Source organism: Callithrix jacchus, chromosome 5, assembly GCF_049354715.1.
Source record: "Callithrix jacchus isolate 240 chromosome 5, calJac240_pri, whole genome shotgun sequence".
NCBI classification, from domain to species: domain Eukaryota; kingdom Metazoa; phylum Chordata; class Mammalia; order Primates; family Cebidae; genus Callithrix; species Callithrix jacchus.
In genome coordinates this window covers 58439655-58456242 of record NC_133506.1, presented here as the reverse complement: position 1 = coordinate 58456242, position 16588 = coordinate 58439655, and the positions used below count along the sequence as shown (strand labels likewise).

General features: G+C 46.9%; 1 protein-coding gene across 22 annotated transcripts in view; it reads left to right on the top strand.

The window, feature by feature from the left end:
• The window catches only part of DIDO1 (death inducer-obliterator 1), a 60218-nt gene that overhangs the window by 10551 nt on the left and 33079 nt on the right, over positions 1-16588 (top strand). For 5 of the 22 annotated variants that reach the window (XM_035299139.3, XM_035299142.3, XM_035299130.3 and 2 more), the window contains exons 2-3: positions 13033-13225; positions 15650-16478. In XM_035299139.3, coding sequence (XP_035155030.3) covers positions 15652-16478 — 827 coding nt within the window. In that variant the 5' untranslated portion in view covers positions 13033-13225; positions 15650-15651. Of the gene's footprint in view, positions 1-813; positions 1166-13032; positions 13226-14561; positions 14680-15649; positions 16479-16588 lie in introns of those variants that run through there. The other 17 variants (XM_035299138.3, XM_078372084.1, XM_035299141.3 and 14 more) reach the window with 7 other exon arrangements.

Sequence of the window (16588 nt, the reverse complement as noted above, 5' to 3'; positions counted from 1 at the left end):
GAGCGAACTGAAGACAATCCACATGGAAGGCTGACTTTATCATAACTCACTTTCCTCTCTCGATAGTAAATGTCTAATCGTTTCCTCCAACCCCTGTGGGCAAATATGCCCAGGCTTTCTGAGTTCCAGCTCCTGGTAAGTAGTTCTGAGTGTAGGATTGTCATGGTGGGAGGAGGCAGAGGTTTGGGGACCACACCGCCAAGGACCCTGGGGCCTAGACGTCCAGAGTGCCTGCCTCCTTTCTTCGCTGTGCTCCTTCCGCTTCCCCCACCCCCACGCCCCTTGTTTCTGGCGCGGAGCTGGGAGCGGGGGGATCTTCAAGTTGGGGAGACCGAGCACAGCCAAAGCTGTGGCTGTGCTCGGTCCACTCCCAGCCGAGGCCGTCAGGGACTTAGAGTTTGAGAAATACAGTTTGGAAGAGAAAACCTGGGCCTTTTCTTCCTTTATTCTCTGCCCTCCCCCGCCCCACACTTCTTAAAAATTTAGCCCAGGAGCTTCCTATCCCCAACGACGAGAAGGGCTTAGCGGTTTTAAGAGCGAAATCCTGGTAGAGTGCGCCCCTCGGGGCTGGCACGCACCCTTCGCAAGGGCACTACCCCAGCTTTCACCCTTGGGGTCAGGGAAATACGGTGTCCACAAAGGATTGTACCAAGTCATCCTCGGTGCACATCCGAAGGGCGCTCCCGGAGTGCCGGCAGGGAAGGCGGGCGCATGCGCGCAGTGCGGGGCCGGGCTTCCCAGCCCGGGGCGCCGCTCTAGCCTCGCAGCGTCTCGGTGGCATGCCTCGTCCTCCGCCCGCCGTGCGGGGGCGCCGCTCTAGCCCCAAGCCGTCTCGGTGGCCGGCCGCCCATTCCGCGGCGTTCGGGGAAGTGGCTGCGGGACCCTAGAGGCCTGCGGTAAGTGGCGTCCCGTGCGCCGGGTAGAGGAGCTGGCCGCCGCTTGGGCCGCCCTCGGGAGCGGGGCGGGGCCGGCGTCGGAGCGCGGCCGGCGAGAGCCGCGGATTCCGCACGGGCCGCTCCCGCCGAGAAGATGGCGGCCGCGGGAGGGGCCGGGTCAGAGCCGGCGCGGGCCTCAGATGTCGGCCCCAGCGGGCACTCAGTGGTCGCGACTGGAACGGATTCGAGGGTGGGAGTCAAGGCGGCCGCCCGCGGGGAGGAGCGGAGAGGTAGCCTGCGCGAGTGCGGCCGGGGGCGGGGGGCTCCGGAGCTTTTAAACGCAGCTGGATTCTCTGGGCATCCTTGGGGGTCTCGGCACTTCCTCCCCGGCCTTGGGTGCGATCGGGGTGGCCGCTCGGCCTCTGGCGTGTCCTCTGGGTATTCCAGCACTGCGGGGCGGCTGGCGCTGCAGGAAGCGCGAAGAGCGAGGATTCGCTTCCTGAAGAGTGTGCCCTTCCTTCCCCGAGCTGGTCGTCAGGGTTTTGTGGAATCGTTTGTTGCGTTGGTGTGTACTGGCCGTATTTATGACACATTTTGCTCTCCAGTCATCTTGGAAGCCGAAAGGACCAGGTCTTGTGCCTGGCGTGCCTGTGCTGCCTTCGCTGCGGTTCGGGCCCCTCTTCGCCTCTCTGAGACAGTGGAGGTCAGGGCCGGGTTTTCTGCTCTAAATAAAGCACCTTAATATATAAGCTTAGAGTTTGGGCCATAGGCAGCAGTAGCCTACTGCGTTACCACTTACTGAAAATACTCTTAACTTGTGTCTGGGCCATTGATATCTGTGTTTTCTGTCTGCTGATGGAATGAGACTTGAGTCTAGTGTACTCAGGAACTTGAGGAAAAGGCAGATCGGAGCGTCTTCTCGGTGTATTCACATAACCTTATTGTACCCTGTGTTCCATGGTTTTCCTGGGCCACATATGACTTCGTTGAGATACACTTCTGAGAAAGGCACTTAGTACTAAACACAGTCTTTGTTTTTTTTTTTTTTATGGACATTTATTGCATACCGTGTTAGCATGAGGGTACAGCAGTGACCAAGCTGGCCCCTGTCCTAGTCCTCCGGGAGACAAGTTCACTGGGGAGCTTGAGAGGTTATTCCAACTCCTTCCTTTAAATCAGGTGTTGCCAACCCATTTACCCTGGAACCCAGAGCTCTTTAGTGGCCTTTTGGGTTGCTGTTTGTATATGTATGTGTGTCTGACTATTGTACTATTTTCCCATTTTAAGCACAGCATAGACATTTCAGAAATGTAATCCCGGAAGACAGCCCTGTTGTGAAACTCCCTGCCTAATGCACACTTGTTTTCCTACTTGCTGTGTACATGGGGAGGAGATATTTGTTCTTGCAGACTTGTTTCAACAAGTTTCGTGAGTGAGATGCCTCTTATCTTGTTTTGGAAAAGCATGTATTTTGCGTTTTCTTTAGACTTTCCACCAAAGGCTGTCCTTTATGAGTATTTGATTGGATTCAGACTATGTCAAACAGCGAGTTGTGCTGTGATGAGAAGACAGGGCACAAAAGATAATTAGTGATTGACTGCCCAGCTGGTACCCATGGTTACCAGACAGCCCAGCCAGGCTGCATGTATATGTGTGAGCATCACAATGGCTTGTTCAGGGCACCTGATGTGTATCATCAGGTGGGCCTTAAAGGGTGGTGAGGTTCCTTCATGTAAGGGAGGGAGTGATTGGAATGGGCGTTGGCTCCCATTTTGTTTCACAGTGGTTTGCAGGTTCTGCTGTTGATACTGTGAGTTTTTCTACATCCTTAGGGTCATAATCCCCTTGAGGTCAGTTCTGTGGAGCCCAATGGAGTGCTGCTCTTCAGTGTTTATTTTTAAGCTGTGCCAAGTCTTCATTGTTTGGTATCTCTGTAAACAGGACACATTTTTCTTTTTTTGTATACCTCTACCATGATGCCAGGTGGCTTCTTTTTGGCTCTTGAAGAGCAAAGATTGAATGTGTTTAACAGGCAACTCCCTGCTATCCTGCTACCCGTGAGTCCCTGCAGTGTACACTTGCCTGAGGCCTTGTGTCTGATCTCTCTTGGGCGGGCCGGCTCAGAAGACAACCAGGAAGTTCTCTCTAAACAGTCTCCCACTCACGTTTCTTATTTAAGTGATGGGGCCTTTACAGTGGATATCTGAGCTCTGCCTCTTTATGGCTGGTGTCAAATGACTATGTTAATTGCATTACAAAGGTTATGTGATTAACAGTTAACGGAAATGTTCGGGAAGAGGAGGTCAAAGAACAAAGTCCGAATTGCTCATGTCATGTAAGTGTACACACTAGTCTGTGAGACAGTCTGTGCTGCCTAGGCCTCATTTTTTTCGAGTAGTAATTTTGAGGGTAAGTTGTTATATGAAGTTGAGTTGGTAATTGCGTGTTTTAAAAAGAGTTCTGTAACCATGAACATAAAACTTAATAGGTGGTACTTGATTGTATGTAAGTTGTAAAGCAGGCATTTCTCTCCTTGGGTGTCAAACTTAGATGGTGTGGTTTTGTTTTACATGTGCTAATGGAGACGTTTACATGATATTTAACATACTTTTTGTTTGTTTTATTGAAAGTTTGGTTGGGTTAATATACCTTTACAATAAGGTAAACCAACGTTTTTTTCCAAAATGAAGATACCTTAATGTGTTTGGTACAAAGGTAATACACATACAGAAAAGTTAAACATTATGTAAAAATAGAAAGTAAAAACACCAGAAAGGGCACTGTCCAGAAAAGCCCCACAGTACAGCTGTTTTGCACTAGAGAGTGCAAAATGGGTGTGTTGGAGGCTGTGGCCACTGCCCTGGCTGGCTTGTCCCTGGCTCTTCCACTCAGGCGTCACAGAGCTTTTCTCATGGCTGTGCATGGGTGATTCATTGATTGCCCTTCAATTTTGGCCTTAAAGAACTCCCAGCCTGGCACAGTGGCTCACGCCTGCAATCCCAACACTTTGAGAGATGGAGGTTGGTGGATTACTTGAGGTCAGGAGTTTGAGACCAGCCTGGCCAACAGGATGAAACCCCTCTCTAACCAAAAATAAAAAATTAGCTGGGTGTGATGGTGCATACCTGTAGTCCCAACTACTTGGGAGTCTGAGGCGGGAGAATCACTTGATCCACAGAGGTGGAGGTTACAGTTAGATTGGGCCACTGCACTCTAGCCTAGGCGACAGTGAGACCCTATCTCAAAAAAAAAAAAAAAGAATTCCCTTAGGCCAGGCATGCCAGTGTGCCCCTGTAGTCCTAGCAGTTTGGCAGGTGAGGCCAGAGGCCAGAGAGGATTCCTTGAAGCCAGGAGTTCCAGGCTATAGTGAACTGTGATTGTGCTATTGCTCTTTAGCCTGGGTGACAGACTAAGACTGGCTACCCCCATCCTTCCAAAAATGAGTTTCCCTATGTAGATGCTTCCTGATTTTTCAGACTAGTCTGTTAGTTTCTGTTCAGTTTGTCATCTTTGTGAGAAAAGAAACTCATAAATTTGTGTGTACTTGTAGTTACTTCATCGGGGTCACAGTGAAGCGCACTCTGCCCTCCTTGAGAACAGTATGTCACCTGCTCTCTTCCCTGTGCCAAGCCCATAAGGTGCTGTTAGCAAATATGTTGGAGAAATAGACTCACCTACAAGGACTTTTTTCGCCAAACCCCCGCCAGCACAGGCTGCGTCACTTTGCTGGACAGCACCTGCCATCTGTTGCACACTTGCCAGGCGCTGTGCCGATTTGACATGATGTCGCTTCAGAAAACCTTGTGGGAAGTTGTGAGACCGTTACTGTCCCCATTTCACAGACACAAAAGTGCATCCCTTAGACGGATGCACTGCCTGCTACACTGTGGCCCCCACCTGCTATTGATGTTTGCAGCTGTGTTCATAGACAGGTTCTCCCTTGAGCCCCCCAATTCCCTATCTGCTTAACTGAGGGCTTGTCCTGGTTGTAAATGTCTGAGTGGGGGTGGGCACTGCTGCCTGCAGCTGTCAGGGCTGGGAATCCTGAACCTTCACTGAGGGGGGTGGGCGGTGGAGATGCCAGGTAGACACTGGCCTGGCCTCTTGGGATTTGCTAGGCTGTAACTAAATGGTAATGCTTTTCCTTTCACGACATATTTGAGTAGTCAGATCCCCTTCTGTTCACTTCTCCCCACCCATGCAGCAGTGATGGAGTCCTGGGAAGTTTCTTCTCATACATGTTTGACTCTCAAATCCGGCTGCATGTGTAAAAACAGATGCAGAAAACCCTTTTATGTCAGAACTCCTTTGTCTTCAGCTTACCCCCTAAAACAAAACTAGACTTTGGCCTCTCAATCCCAGGGAAAGAAAGGAAGATTCCAGCTGAAATACAAAGTTAATTCTTGACTTAAGTTTACAAGTTCCCCAAGCAGTAATTTTGTCCCTTGGGCTGTGATTTTTATAAGTTGGAATTCCAGGATGGGTGTGAGGGCTGATGCCTGCAATCCTAGCACTTTGGGAGGCTGAGGCGTGATTGATAACTGGAGCCCAGGAGTTGGAGACCAAACCAGGCAACGTGGCAAAATGCTGTTTTTGCAACCAAACAAAAAAAATTAGCTGGGCGTGGTAGTTCATGCCTGTAGTCCCAGCTACGCAGGAGGCTGAAGTAGGAGGATAACCTGAGCCCAGGGAGATTGAGGCTGCAGTAAGCCATGATCAGTTGCTCCACTGAACTCACGCCTGGGCGTCAGAGAGAGACCCTGTCTGAAAAAAAAAAATTAGCTGCAGCTCCAATTTGAGAAGCAAATTTTTGCAAGGGAAGGGTTTTTAAAGAACCACCACCATTTTCTCCACCTGAACATAGGTGGCAGTCACTGCCTTGTCTGTAATCACATGAAGCTGAATGAGAATATACGGGGTGTCTGGAAGACAGGACGCTGAAGCAGTACCTGTCACTGCCTGTAGGGTCCCTGCTGAACCAGAATGGCCTTGGGGTTGCTCTTGCCAAGCTACTCCCTAAGGGGAAGGAGCTGCGCTCTGTCACCTGCTCCCAGACTGGCTGAACCCAGGACTGCTTTACGCTCCTAAAAAGTATGGAGGACCCCAAAGAGCTTTTGTTCTATCTATTGATAGTCACCATGTTTGACATTAAAAAATGAGTCATTTAAATGCTTAAGTGCCTTCTGTTTAAAATTGTAAACCAGCCGGCCACAGTGGCTTATGCATGTAATCCCAGCACTTTGGGAGGCTCAGGTGGGAGGATCACCTGAGGTCAGTAGTTCAAGACCAGTCTGACCAACATAGAGAAACCCCATCTCTACTAAAAACAAAAATTAGCTGGGTGTCACCACGCTTGTAATCCCAGCACTGGGAGGCTGAAGCAGGAGAATCCCTTGAACCCAGGAGGCAGAGGTTGCAATGAGCAGAGATAGCGCCACTCCACTCCAGCGTGGGTGACAGAGTGCAGCTCTGTCTCAAAAAAAAGAAAGTAAAACAAGATTGTAAACCATTATATATTAACATAAATAACATTCTGTGGAACCTGTTATCAAAGACCAAAACAGTCTAATGAGAAAGATGTCATTGTTTTGTTTTTGCAAATCTCTTTGGCTTAACTGACAGCTGCTGGATTCACATATGTCCTTCGGAATTCAAACTTAGTATCATCATTCAGTGTCTGGAATGCTCTAGCATATACTCAGAGTGGCTGTGGAAACGGCACAGAATGTCAGTGTTGTGCAGACTGCTTTGATCCTGGGGGCCTCCCAGAAGGACCCCGGGACCACCCTTTGAGAACTGCTGCTCTAAGAGTTGTCAAATAGTTGGCTCTAAACACTTGGAGAAATCAATTGCTTTTAGGAAGATAAGCTGCGTCTTGGAAGTTTTTAGTGGCGCAGCCATGTGCTTGCCACTTGGGGAAAGTGTGGAACCGGTCTGATTTGCTGTCACCGGTAAAGCTGTTCCAGTGCACCCCTCTCTCAGAGTGCCCTGCACAGCCCTTTGCTGAGTACTTAGCAACTCTTGCTGCAGTGAAAATCAGGGATTGTGGGGGCGGAGGCGGGGGAGGCAAGAGTAGGCGGTGTTTGGGGCTGTGGAATTATACAGGTCTCTAAGGGTGTGGACCGAGGAGAACATAATCAGACAGTGATTGATGGAGGGGAAGTAGCCCCCACAGTACTGTGCAGGGGTGACCTGGCCTTTCCATGAAGGGCTGTCCTCCTGCAGCGCACCACACCTCTCATGGTCCCCAGGGAGCTCACATTGCCACATGTGGCAGGAGGTGGAATTCTTCATGGGGACAAGAACCTGTGCATCATGGTCCTCACCAAGACCCAAGTGGTAACCTGTTATATTAAGAGTAACGGGAATCCTGGTGTGTAGAATTGGGGCCACCTCTTAGTGTTTGAAACCATATTTTCTTTTTTTACTGAGAGACAAGAGGAGCCCATCAAAGGTAGCAGTTTAGGAGACTTATGTCCAACCATTAAATAGAGAACAATAAACACCTCACTTCTCCTGAGTAAATGAATGTATGTGACTGTTTCTGGTTCCTGGCTTCCATTTGGAGAGCTGAGATTTCCTGTCTGAGTTGCCCACCAAGGTCATAAGGCTATGATTTGCACTAGCAGTTGGATAGAGGGAAATGGCAGGACTATTGCAAGCTCACACCAGGGAGCTTGGCAGCCTGGCTATAGCCGGGAATGGCCAAGGCCTTAGTCCTCAGCAGGTTTTTCAGTAACAAGTTTTGTTTTTTGTCTCTGCGTACCTATAAAACACAAATACCTAAGAAACTTAAAACAGCAATAGGTTGTTTCTGGATTTTTCTATTTTTTTGCTTGTGAGAAACTTACTGTGTTGTGGTGCCCTCGATTCATCACAATAATTAATTAATGAATTAATTTTGGAGAGACAGAGTTTCTGCTCTTGTTGCCCAGGCTGGAGTGCAGTGGCACAATCTCAGCGTACTGCAATCTCTGCCTCATGGGTTTAAGCGAGTTTCTTGCCTCAGTCTCTCAAGTAGCTGGGATTACAGGCACCACCACCACACCTGGCTAATTTTTGTGTTTTTAGTAGAAATGGGGTTTCACCATGTTGGCCAGGCACTGTGCCTCACGCCTGTGATCCCAGCATTTTGGGAGGCCAAGGCGGGCCGATCATGAGATTAGGAGATCAAAACCATCCTGGCCAAGATGGTGAGACTCTGTCTCTACTAAAAATACAAAAATGATCTGGGTGTGGTAGCACATGCTTGTAGTCCCAGCTGCTTGGGAGACTGAGGCAGGAAAATTGCTTGAGCCCAGGAGGTAGAGGTTGCAGTGAGCTGAGATCATGCACTCCACCCTGGCGACAGAGTGGGACTTTGTCTCAAAAAAAATAAAAAATAATGGCAGTGTTACTTGGTAAGCAGCAAAACTTTGAATTTGCCATCTGAAGGATTTAAATATAATCTATGCAATTGAGTTCGATTCTCTGCAGATACTAAAATAAATGAAAGTTGGGTATCTAGTTTGCTTGTGGGCCCCAACTCTCTGTCCCTGTTTGGAGCACAGTGCTTCCTGCTGCAAGCTGGTGGGCTTCTGAGTGGGCCCTCATGGGCTGTTGCTGGTGACTGGAGATTAGTTACTGAGAAATTAGTCTCCAGTTTTTGGAACTAAAAATCTTTAGGTGGGGGCTGGGCTGCTGCTGGTGGCTGGAGAATGGGTTGTATTTGGGGATGTCATCTGAAGTTTCTAGGCATATTCTCCTAGTGACATCCGTTAATGAAAGCTGAGCTATGAACGAGTTTTTGACTGAGTGATCTTTTCTTCGTTTATGGTAAAGAACTCTTAGCTAGCATCTTCTCAGTTCCTTTCACCTGCATAGCAGATTGATGAGCTAGAAGACCCTGAATAGGCAAAATATTAACAAATGTAAACTTTGGCCTACCCTGTCAGAATTAACAAAAATAGTGAAGTTTAAAATAGCAAGGCTTTTTGTAGCATTATAATTTCTGAAAGGCAGATTAAAATTGTTAGTTTTGAATATTGTTTCAGGGGAGTGGGAGGTTTGAAGAAACAGAATGTTTTGCCACCAGGAGAGGTGAAATATGCATTTATGTGTTATCTTTCTGCTCAGAAGTCAGAGCTCCTTTCCTGGAGGTGCCATGTTATGAAAATAGAAACTTAATTATGGTCATATGTCAAATTTTAAAGTGTCTTTGTTACTGAGAAATTAGTCTCCAGTTTTTGGAACTAAAAATCTCTAGGTGGGGGCTGGGCACCGTGACTCACACCTATGGTGTACCAGCTACTCGGGAGGCTGAGGCACAGAAGGATTGTTTGAACTTAAGAGGTGGAGGCTGCAGTGAGCCCTGATCATGCAACTGCACCCCACCCTGGAAGTGAGCACACTTGAGTTACTTACATCAAGCAGATTTTAGAGTAGTCAAAGTTGAGCATATAGATTTGCAGTGGTTGCAGACCCATGTGTTTATAATAGTTGTAGTTGGGCTTTTTAAAGTAACACGTAGCTAACCTTTTGAAAGGATATTTTATTTGTTTTTTAAGAAATTTCGCTTCTGACTGCTTACTGTTTTGATGAGTTCAGGATCTGAGGGAAGATTGACAGGTGGTTCTAGAATACTTCTGGAAGGAAGGAAATGTTGAGTCTCTCATGTCTGAAGCATAGGTCTGTATTATTGCTCTGCACATATCCTATGTACTCAGAAAACTGGTAGAAATGGCGAGTTGCCACAGTTCTCTGTTCCATAGATCCGTAGGGGGTGGTCCTTGAAGCCTTTTCTGGGGCTAAGCGGTAAAAACTGTTTCTACAGTAATAATAATCTAATAGTACAGGCCTTTTCTGTTGAGTTTGACATTTGTGCCAGTGGCACAGGGTAGATTGGAGCCGCCCCCGCACACCTCCCAGCACCATGCATGAGCACTGACTGTTTAGAAATGCTGATTTTTCCCAAAGAATGTCCCTGGTGACACAGTAAGTATTAATTTTATTTATTCTCAACCCCCAAACATACATCTTTACTATCCCTGTGATTAAATGTCAAGTTACATATAAAAAGCTTCTGCTGGCCAGGCATGGTGGATCACGAGGTCAAGAGATCGAGACCATCCTGGTCAACAAGGTGAAACCCCATCTCTACTAAAAATACAAAAATTAGCTGGACATGGTGGCACATGCCTGTAGTCCAAGCTACTTGGGAGGCTGAGGCAGGAGAATTGCTTGAACCCAGGAGGCGGAGGTTGCGGTGAGCCAAGATCGTGCCATTGTACTCCAGCCTGGGTAACAAGAGCGAAACTCTGTCAAAAAAAAAAAAAGAAAGCTTCTGCTGTGTCCGCTTGTGGGTGCTGTCTCCACGTACAGCCCTAGGGGTTTGAGCTGGGAGCTGAGTGGTCTCCAGGAACGCTCACTGTCCCTGACAGAACAACAGACGGAAGACAGTTTTCAGACTCACCATGTGGCAGGCATTTGGTCCAAAGTGAATGATATCTCTGAGAACGAACAGTATTTGTTGCTAAGGATAAAATTTGAGCTTTGGGGTGAAAATTGGAATTTTGGAAAACTTGTATCAGTGAGCCTTGATTGTGCCACTGCACTCCAGCCTGAGTAGCAGAAAAAAACAATGTGTTTGTTTGATGCTGTCTGATGAGATGTGTGGACATTGAGAATCTCTGTCTCAAACTTGGACTCATGTCATTCAGGTGACCAGCATGCACACAGGTTCAGAGTGCAGCACAGCAGTCGGTTTTAATGGAAGAAAGTGAGAAATGCATTGACAAAGGCTTCAAATTCTGTTTTCAGCTAACTTTTATGAAAACTGCTGCTTGGCGAGAATAGGTGTTGTGAGCATCCACAGTTATGTGAAGATGGTTACAGTATTCCCATTTTTAATGACCTGTCTGTGTGAGGCAGGATTTTTACGATATGTTTTAGCTGAAACACTCTGGGAGCAGGTTGAATGCAGAAGGAGACATGAATGGAGCTGTCTTCTATGTTAAGCTAGAGATTTGCAGAAATGTACAGCAGGGCCACTCTTTGTGTTCATTTTTGTTTGTTTTAGAAGTAACTTTTTTTCATTAAAGATACTATTAATGTATTAATTTATTTTTTTGTATTAATTTATTTTTAATACACATTTAGAATTTGAAAATAGCAAAATATTCCACATAAACAGAAGCTCTGGTTTTCTCAACTTGAGAGTAAGGGCGTCTTGAGATCTAAAGGTTAGAGAGCAGCTGTTGAAGAATTTGGAAGTGTGTGTGTCCCGGGCTCGAATCGTTGATTGCTCTTCAGCGCCTTCTAATTAATAGGAAGTGAAGCAGTCTTCGGCTGAGAAAAAGAAGATAATATTAAATTCACTGCATTCTGTTTTCACCCAGTTTCAAGGATACCTGCATTTTTCCCTCTGGGGAAAGGTTGTGACTGATACAATGTGGTTGCATTTTCATGAGCGCGTTCCCCCTGCCGTGCTGTGCCGTATGCAGAGTTACACCCTAATTCCACACACAAAAAAGTTGTGTAGAAACTTAAAACAGTTTTTTTGCTTGGGCCTTGATATGTATGTTTTTATTTTACAAGCTAACTAAAATGTTGTAGTACATTTTCTGTGTTGAAGACATCGTAAAGTCAGTTTTGTAAATATACAGTGCTCTGATCTTTCTGAAGGTGCGTCCTTCATTGTATTCTGCTTAACAGAAATAACTTCATTTTTCTGATTACTCAGAATTCAAGTAGCATGATTACTTTGCAGATGAACATAAATTGAATTTTTGAAAATCGGTTTTCATTCCTAAGAACATTTTAATTTCTTCATTTTATAAATGTTCGGTGTTGCTGGGCATAGTGGCTCGTGCCTGTAATCTCGGCAACTCTGGAGGGTAAGTCAGGAGGATTGCTTGAAGCTGAGAGTTCAAGACCAGCCTAGACAACATAGCAAGGCCCTGTCTCTAAAAGAAATGTTTTAAAAAATTAGCTGTGCATCGTGGCACATATCTGCAGTTGCAGTTGCTCATAAGGCTGAGTCAGGAGGATCACTTGAGCCCAGGAGTTTGAGATGTAGTGAGCCATGATTGGACCATTGCATTCCAGCCTGGGCAACAAAGCAAGACACCAACTCTTTGCAAAGGAAAATAAATTAAATGCTCGGTGTTGTGAAATATCAAAGTTTATTTCCAGTGTTTTCTGAGCAGTAGTTTTTGAACTCTTGAAGTAGTCATTTTGAGGCGAGGTTTACCACGTTGAAGAGATAGTGACTGTGAAGATGCCATTTGGCTTATCAGAGGGAATGCTGAAGTCTGAGTGATCACTATCTTATTTTTATTTCTTGCAGAGATAGGGTCTCACCATGTTGCCTGGGCTTATCCTCCCAAGCAGCTGGGATCACAGATGCAAAGCACTGCGCCCAGCTTCCACTGTCCCTTTAAAAGGAGGGGAGTTGGAATGCCTGTCCCTTTGTTCTGGAGTTGCCAGGGAAACCACAGAGGGAAGGCAGTCTTGAGGCTGAGGACTAGGTGAGAGCAGGAGCTCAGCTTGGGAAAGTGGGCTTTGGGGCAAAGGACCTAGCTAGAAACCAGACCTTTGAGTGTTCTGATGTGACTACTTGAAAGAGGATATGGAAGTGTTTTTTAAATACGGTAAACTGTGTCCTGTTGATTTTAGTAAGTCAAAAAGTCTTCTAAAATTTTTCTTGTGTTTTTAATTAAAATACTACGGCTACAGTATTAAGAATTTTTAATAATTATATTTTTATATAATTTTTGCTCAGCCTTTTCACTTTTTGTTCTTGTTTCTCTGTTTTGTATTGGGTTTTATTGAATGGGGTCCATCTGAGACATAAGCTCCAAATGAAGAGAAGCTAATGCCTGGCGACTCCTCTCTGCCCTGGTCTGGCTGTGCCACTGCCTGCCTCCCTGGGGCAAGCCTGGGACTCCACTCCTTCCTGCACTGCCCTGGCCCCTTTCTCTCAGAAGGTATTGGTGGCATCTGCTGTCCTGAGTAAAAGTCCTTAAGGATGTTTATTTTCAACTCCCAAGCTGTCTTTGTGGGTCCCACAGTGTAACTCAAGTAATAGGTTTCTTGGGAAGTTTGGTGCCTCCTTTAAGTTGTTATTGATACTTAATTTTCTTTAAAAAATGTAAGATGTTTTCTTATTTTCTTTTAGGAGCTTTCTCCATGGGAGCAGCCTCTAGGTAATCTGAATTGTTGAAAATACGAAGCCTGTTACTTGTGAACAGTGGCTGACGACTGGTGTTGTGAGCCTGGCTGTCTACTTGGACCAGGAGGTTTCATCTGCCAGGGTTTTTTTCTTGTATTTAGGATTTCAGGGAAGTGTCAAGCTTTCAGTGTTAGAAAAGGTAAGGTATCAATACTTTTAGACAGTAGCGACAAAATTTTAACTTAATAAGTCTGCAATTGCTGTTTCTAAAGTGGCATTTGTAAAAAAGAAACTGGTAGAATGTAGTATTTGTGTTTATTTAAAATACACTCAACCATTTGTATGACAGCAGATTCTGCATTTGTGGATTCAACCAGCTGCTGATCGAAATATTTGGGGGGCAAACAATAAATAATAATTGAACACTTAATAAAAATTGTATAAAACGTTATGGTACAGCAGCTATTTCTATGATGTAATCTAGAGGTGATTTAAGTACTTGAGAGGCTTTGCATAGGTCGTATGCAAATAGTCTACTCTCTCTTTAATGAGAACTCAGTTTTGTAAAGTAGAACTCTTCCCGTAGAAAGCTACCAGCATGGAGGCCCCAGCCCTTTTCAGCTGCGTTGGAGTTTCATGGGCCCCAGAGGCGGAAGGGACCCTATAACTTCATGCCCTTCTGGGAAAAGGATGGTGCCAGCCCCTCTAACTACATCTTTAGTAGAAACTCCCAAGTGTTGCATGAAAATGAGGGCTTGATGACCCTCTTGAGGTGACTGTCACATTTGCTGCATATATTTTGGCTTGCACAAGCAGAAAAACTTTCTAAATGTAAAATTTCCACTGAGAATGAATAAACAGTTTTAACTGATGTAGTTTAATAACAGTTCTAGCATATATATTTATAAGCAGCACTATCTGCTTTGCCCACAACTTTTGAGGTCAGCGTTGCCTCCTGGTTGAGGGCAGTTCCTTGTGTCCTGCCCGGGGTCACCTGGCTGGCGAAGGAAGCCCCCCTTTCCGTTTACCCCCATCTCCAGTGCCCATGTCACACAGCAGCCTCTAGAGTTCACACTCTGACTTGGAAGTCACTCCTGGCACCCTCATTAGGTTTGGTTGTTTCCTTTAACAATGGGGTCACCTCAGGTAACCAGAGAAGTGATGTGGCCCTTACCTCCAAGGCTTCTGCATGGTGACATGGGAGTGTGTGGGCCACGTTCACAGAGCATGGAGGCCACGGCCAGGCAGCATCTTTAGCTGGACAGGAAAATGAGGAGTAGTGACAGTATTTAGAGGGAAGCAGAAAGAACAACACAGGTTGCAAGTAATTTTCCATTTTGTATACTTTGTAAAACCAGTCCCTCCCCCAGGACAGAGCATGACACAGAATCAGTGATCATTAGCATTCAAATGTAACTAAAGCTTGGACAGCTTGGAAGAGAATTCTCAAAGTATATACTATCTTTTTCAGATTATGTCATTTCAACAAAAATAAGTTTCACATATAAAATTAATTTTTGTTTTCTTTGAGACAGAGGCTCGCTCTGTCACCAGGCTGGAGTGCAGTGGAGCGATCTTGGGTCACTGCAACCTTCTGACTCCCTGATTCAAGCCATTCTCCTGCCTCAGCCTCCCAAGTAGCTGGGATTACAGGCACGTACCACCACGCCCAGCTAGTTTTTTGTATTTTTAGTAGAGACAGGGTTTCACCATGTTGGCCAGGCTGGGCTCAAACTCCTGAGCTGGTGATCACCCTCCTCAGCCTCCCAAAGTGCTGGGATTACAGGTGTGAGCCACCACACCCGGCCCACAAATAAGATTCTTTAGGTAATGTATTAGAATGAAAGTGAAAAGGAATACAGAAAAGAAATATACCTTAAAGTGATCACCTTGACCATATTTTCTAACAATATCTCCAAAGCTCAGTGGACTAAAACGAGGTTTATTTCCCATCACACAATCTGTGGGTCTCTCCCTTGTGCCCATGAGGGTCATTCACTTGGCAGCAGTGCTGGTGTGGAGGGTCCCAGATAGTTAAGAGTCCCTTTCCTGTCCCTAGCCCATGGTTGGGGAGCTGAAAGTCAGGGCTCAACTTCTCCATATCCTCTTTTCAGCATGGTAGTGGGCAGCCCATTCTTACAAAGTCCAGAACAGACTTGGGTCCTCTTGCAGGCCACGCCCATCCTGGCACAGTGACTTGTTCACTGAGCTTGTGGTCAGAGCAGCCCATCTGCCTGCGGGAGTGCTGGGGAGCTTGTGCCGCCCCTGAGCTGGGACGTCCTTAACACCTCTTCACCACTGTGCTGTTCATTATTTCAGATTTGTCGCTACTGCCTTGTGAAGCCTTGGCCTAAGCAGTTAAATGAAGAAATTGTACATTTGATTCGCTCGCTGTATTTTTGTCTAAACATTAGTTATTGAACTATATTAAAATGATATCTGAAATCATCTCACGTAGCACACATGAGGAAACGTGGTCAGAAGGGCTTGCTCTGTGTGGAGGTCCACTGTCCATAGGAAGCATGTTGTTTATAAAGGGGCATTTTGGGAGGTGGCCTGTGCTGTGCGTGACTGGTGGCTGTGTCGGTCAGTTGGTTACCATGTGTTTACGCTTTACTGCTAGGTATGGATGACAAAGGTGACCCGAGCAATGAGGAGGCCCCTAAGGCCATTAAGCCCACTAGCAAGGAGTTCAGGAAAACATGGGGCTTTCGAAGGACCACTATTGCCAAGCGAGAGGGAGCAGGGGACGTGGAGGCTGACCCACTGGAGCTGCCACCCCCGCAGCAGCAGCTGGGCCTGTCCCTGCGCCGCAGTGGGAGGCAGCCGAAGCGCACCGAGCGTGTGGAGCAGTTCCTGACGATTGCGCGGCGCCGCGGCAGGAGGAGCACACCTGTCTCCCTGGAGGATTCTGGTGAGCCCACGTCCTGCCCTGCCACAGATGCTGAAACTGCCTCTGAGGGCAGCGTGGAAAGTGCTTCTGAGAGCAGAAGCGGCTCCCAGTCAGCTTCCACAGCTGTGACAGACAAGGCCTCTTCCGAAAAGGCGAAAGGAGGGGATGACACCTCTGATAGTGACAGTGATGGCCTGACCTTGAAAGAACTTCAGAATCGCCTTCGCAGGAAGCGGGAACAGGAGCCCACCGAGAGACCCCTGAAAGGGATCCAGAGTCGCCTGCGGAAGAAGCGCCGGGAAGAGGGCCCTGCTGCGACTGTGGGCTCTGAGGCCAGTGATGCTGTAGAGGGCGTCCTGCCCAGTAAGCAGGAGCCCGAGAATGATGAGGGGGTTGCGTCCCAGGCTGGGAAAGTCGACAGAGAGACTAAGTTGGAGGGAAAGGCGGCTCAGGGCATCAAAGATGAGGAGCCTGCAGACACGGGCAGACCAAAGCCTGAATGTGAGGGCTATGACCCCAACGCCCTGTATTGCATTTGCCGCCAGCCTCACAACAACAGGTGGGTCATGTGTGGGCACTCTGCCCCAGCGGCCACAGAAATCCCAGGGATAAAAATTTTCCATTTGTTTTCATTTTAAAGGGTTACAAAGCTGGGCTGGATGAATAATT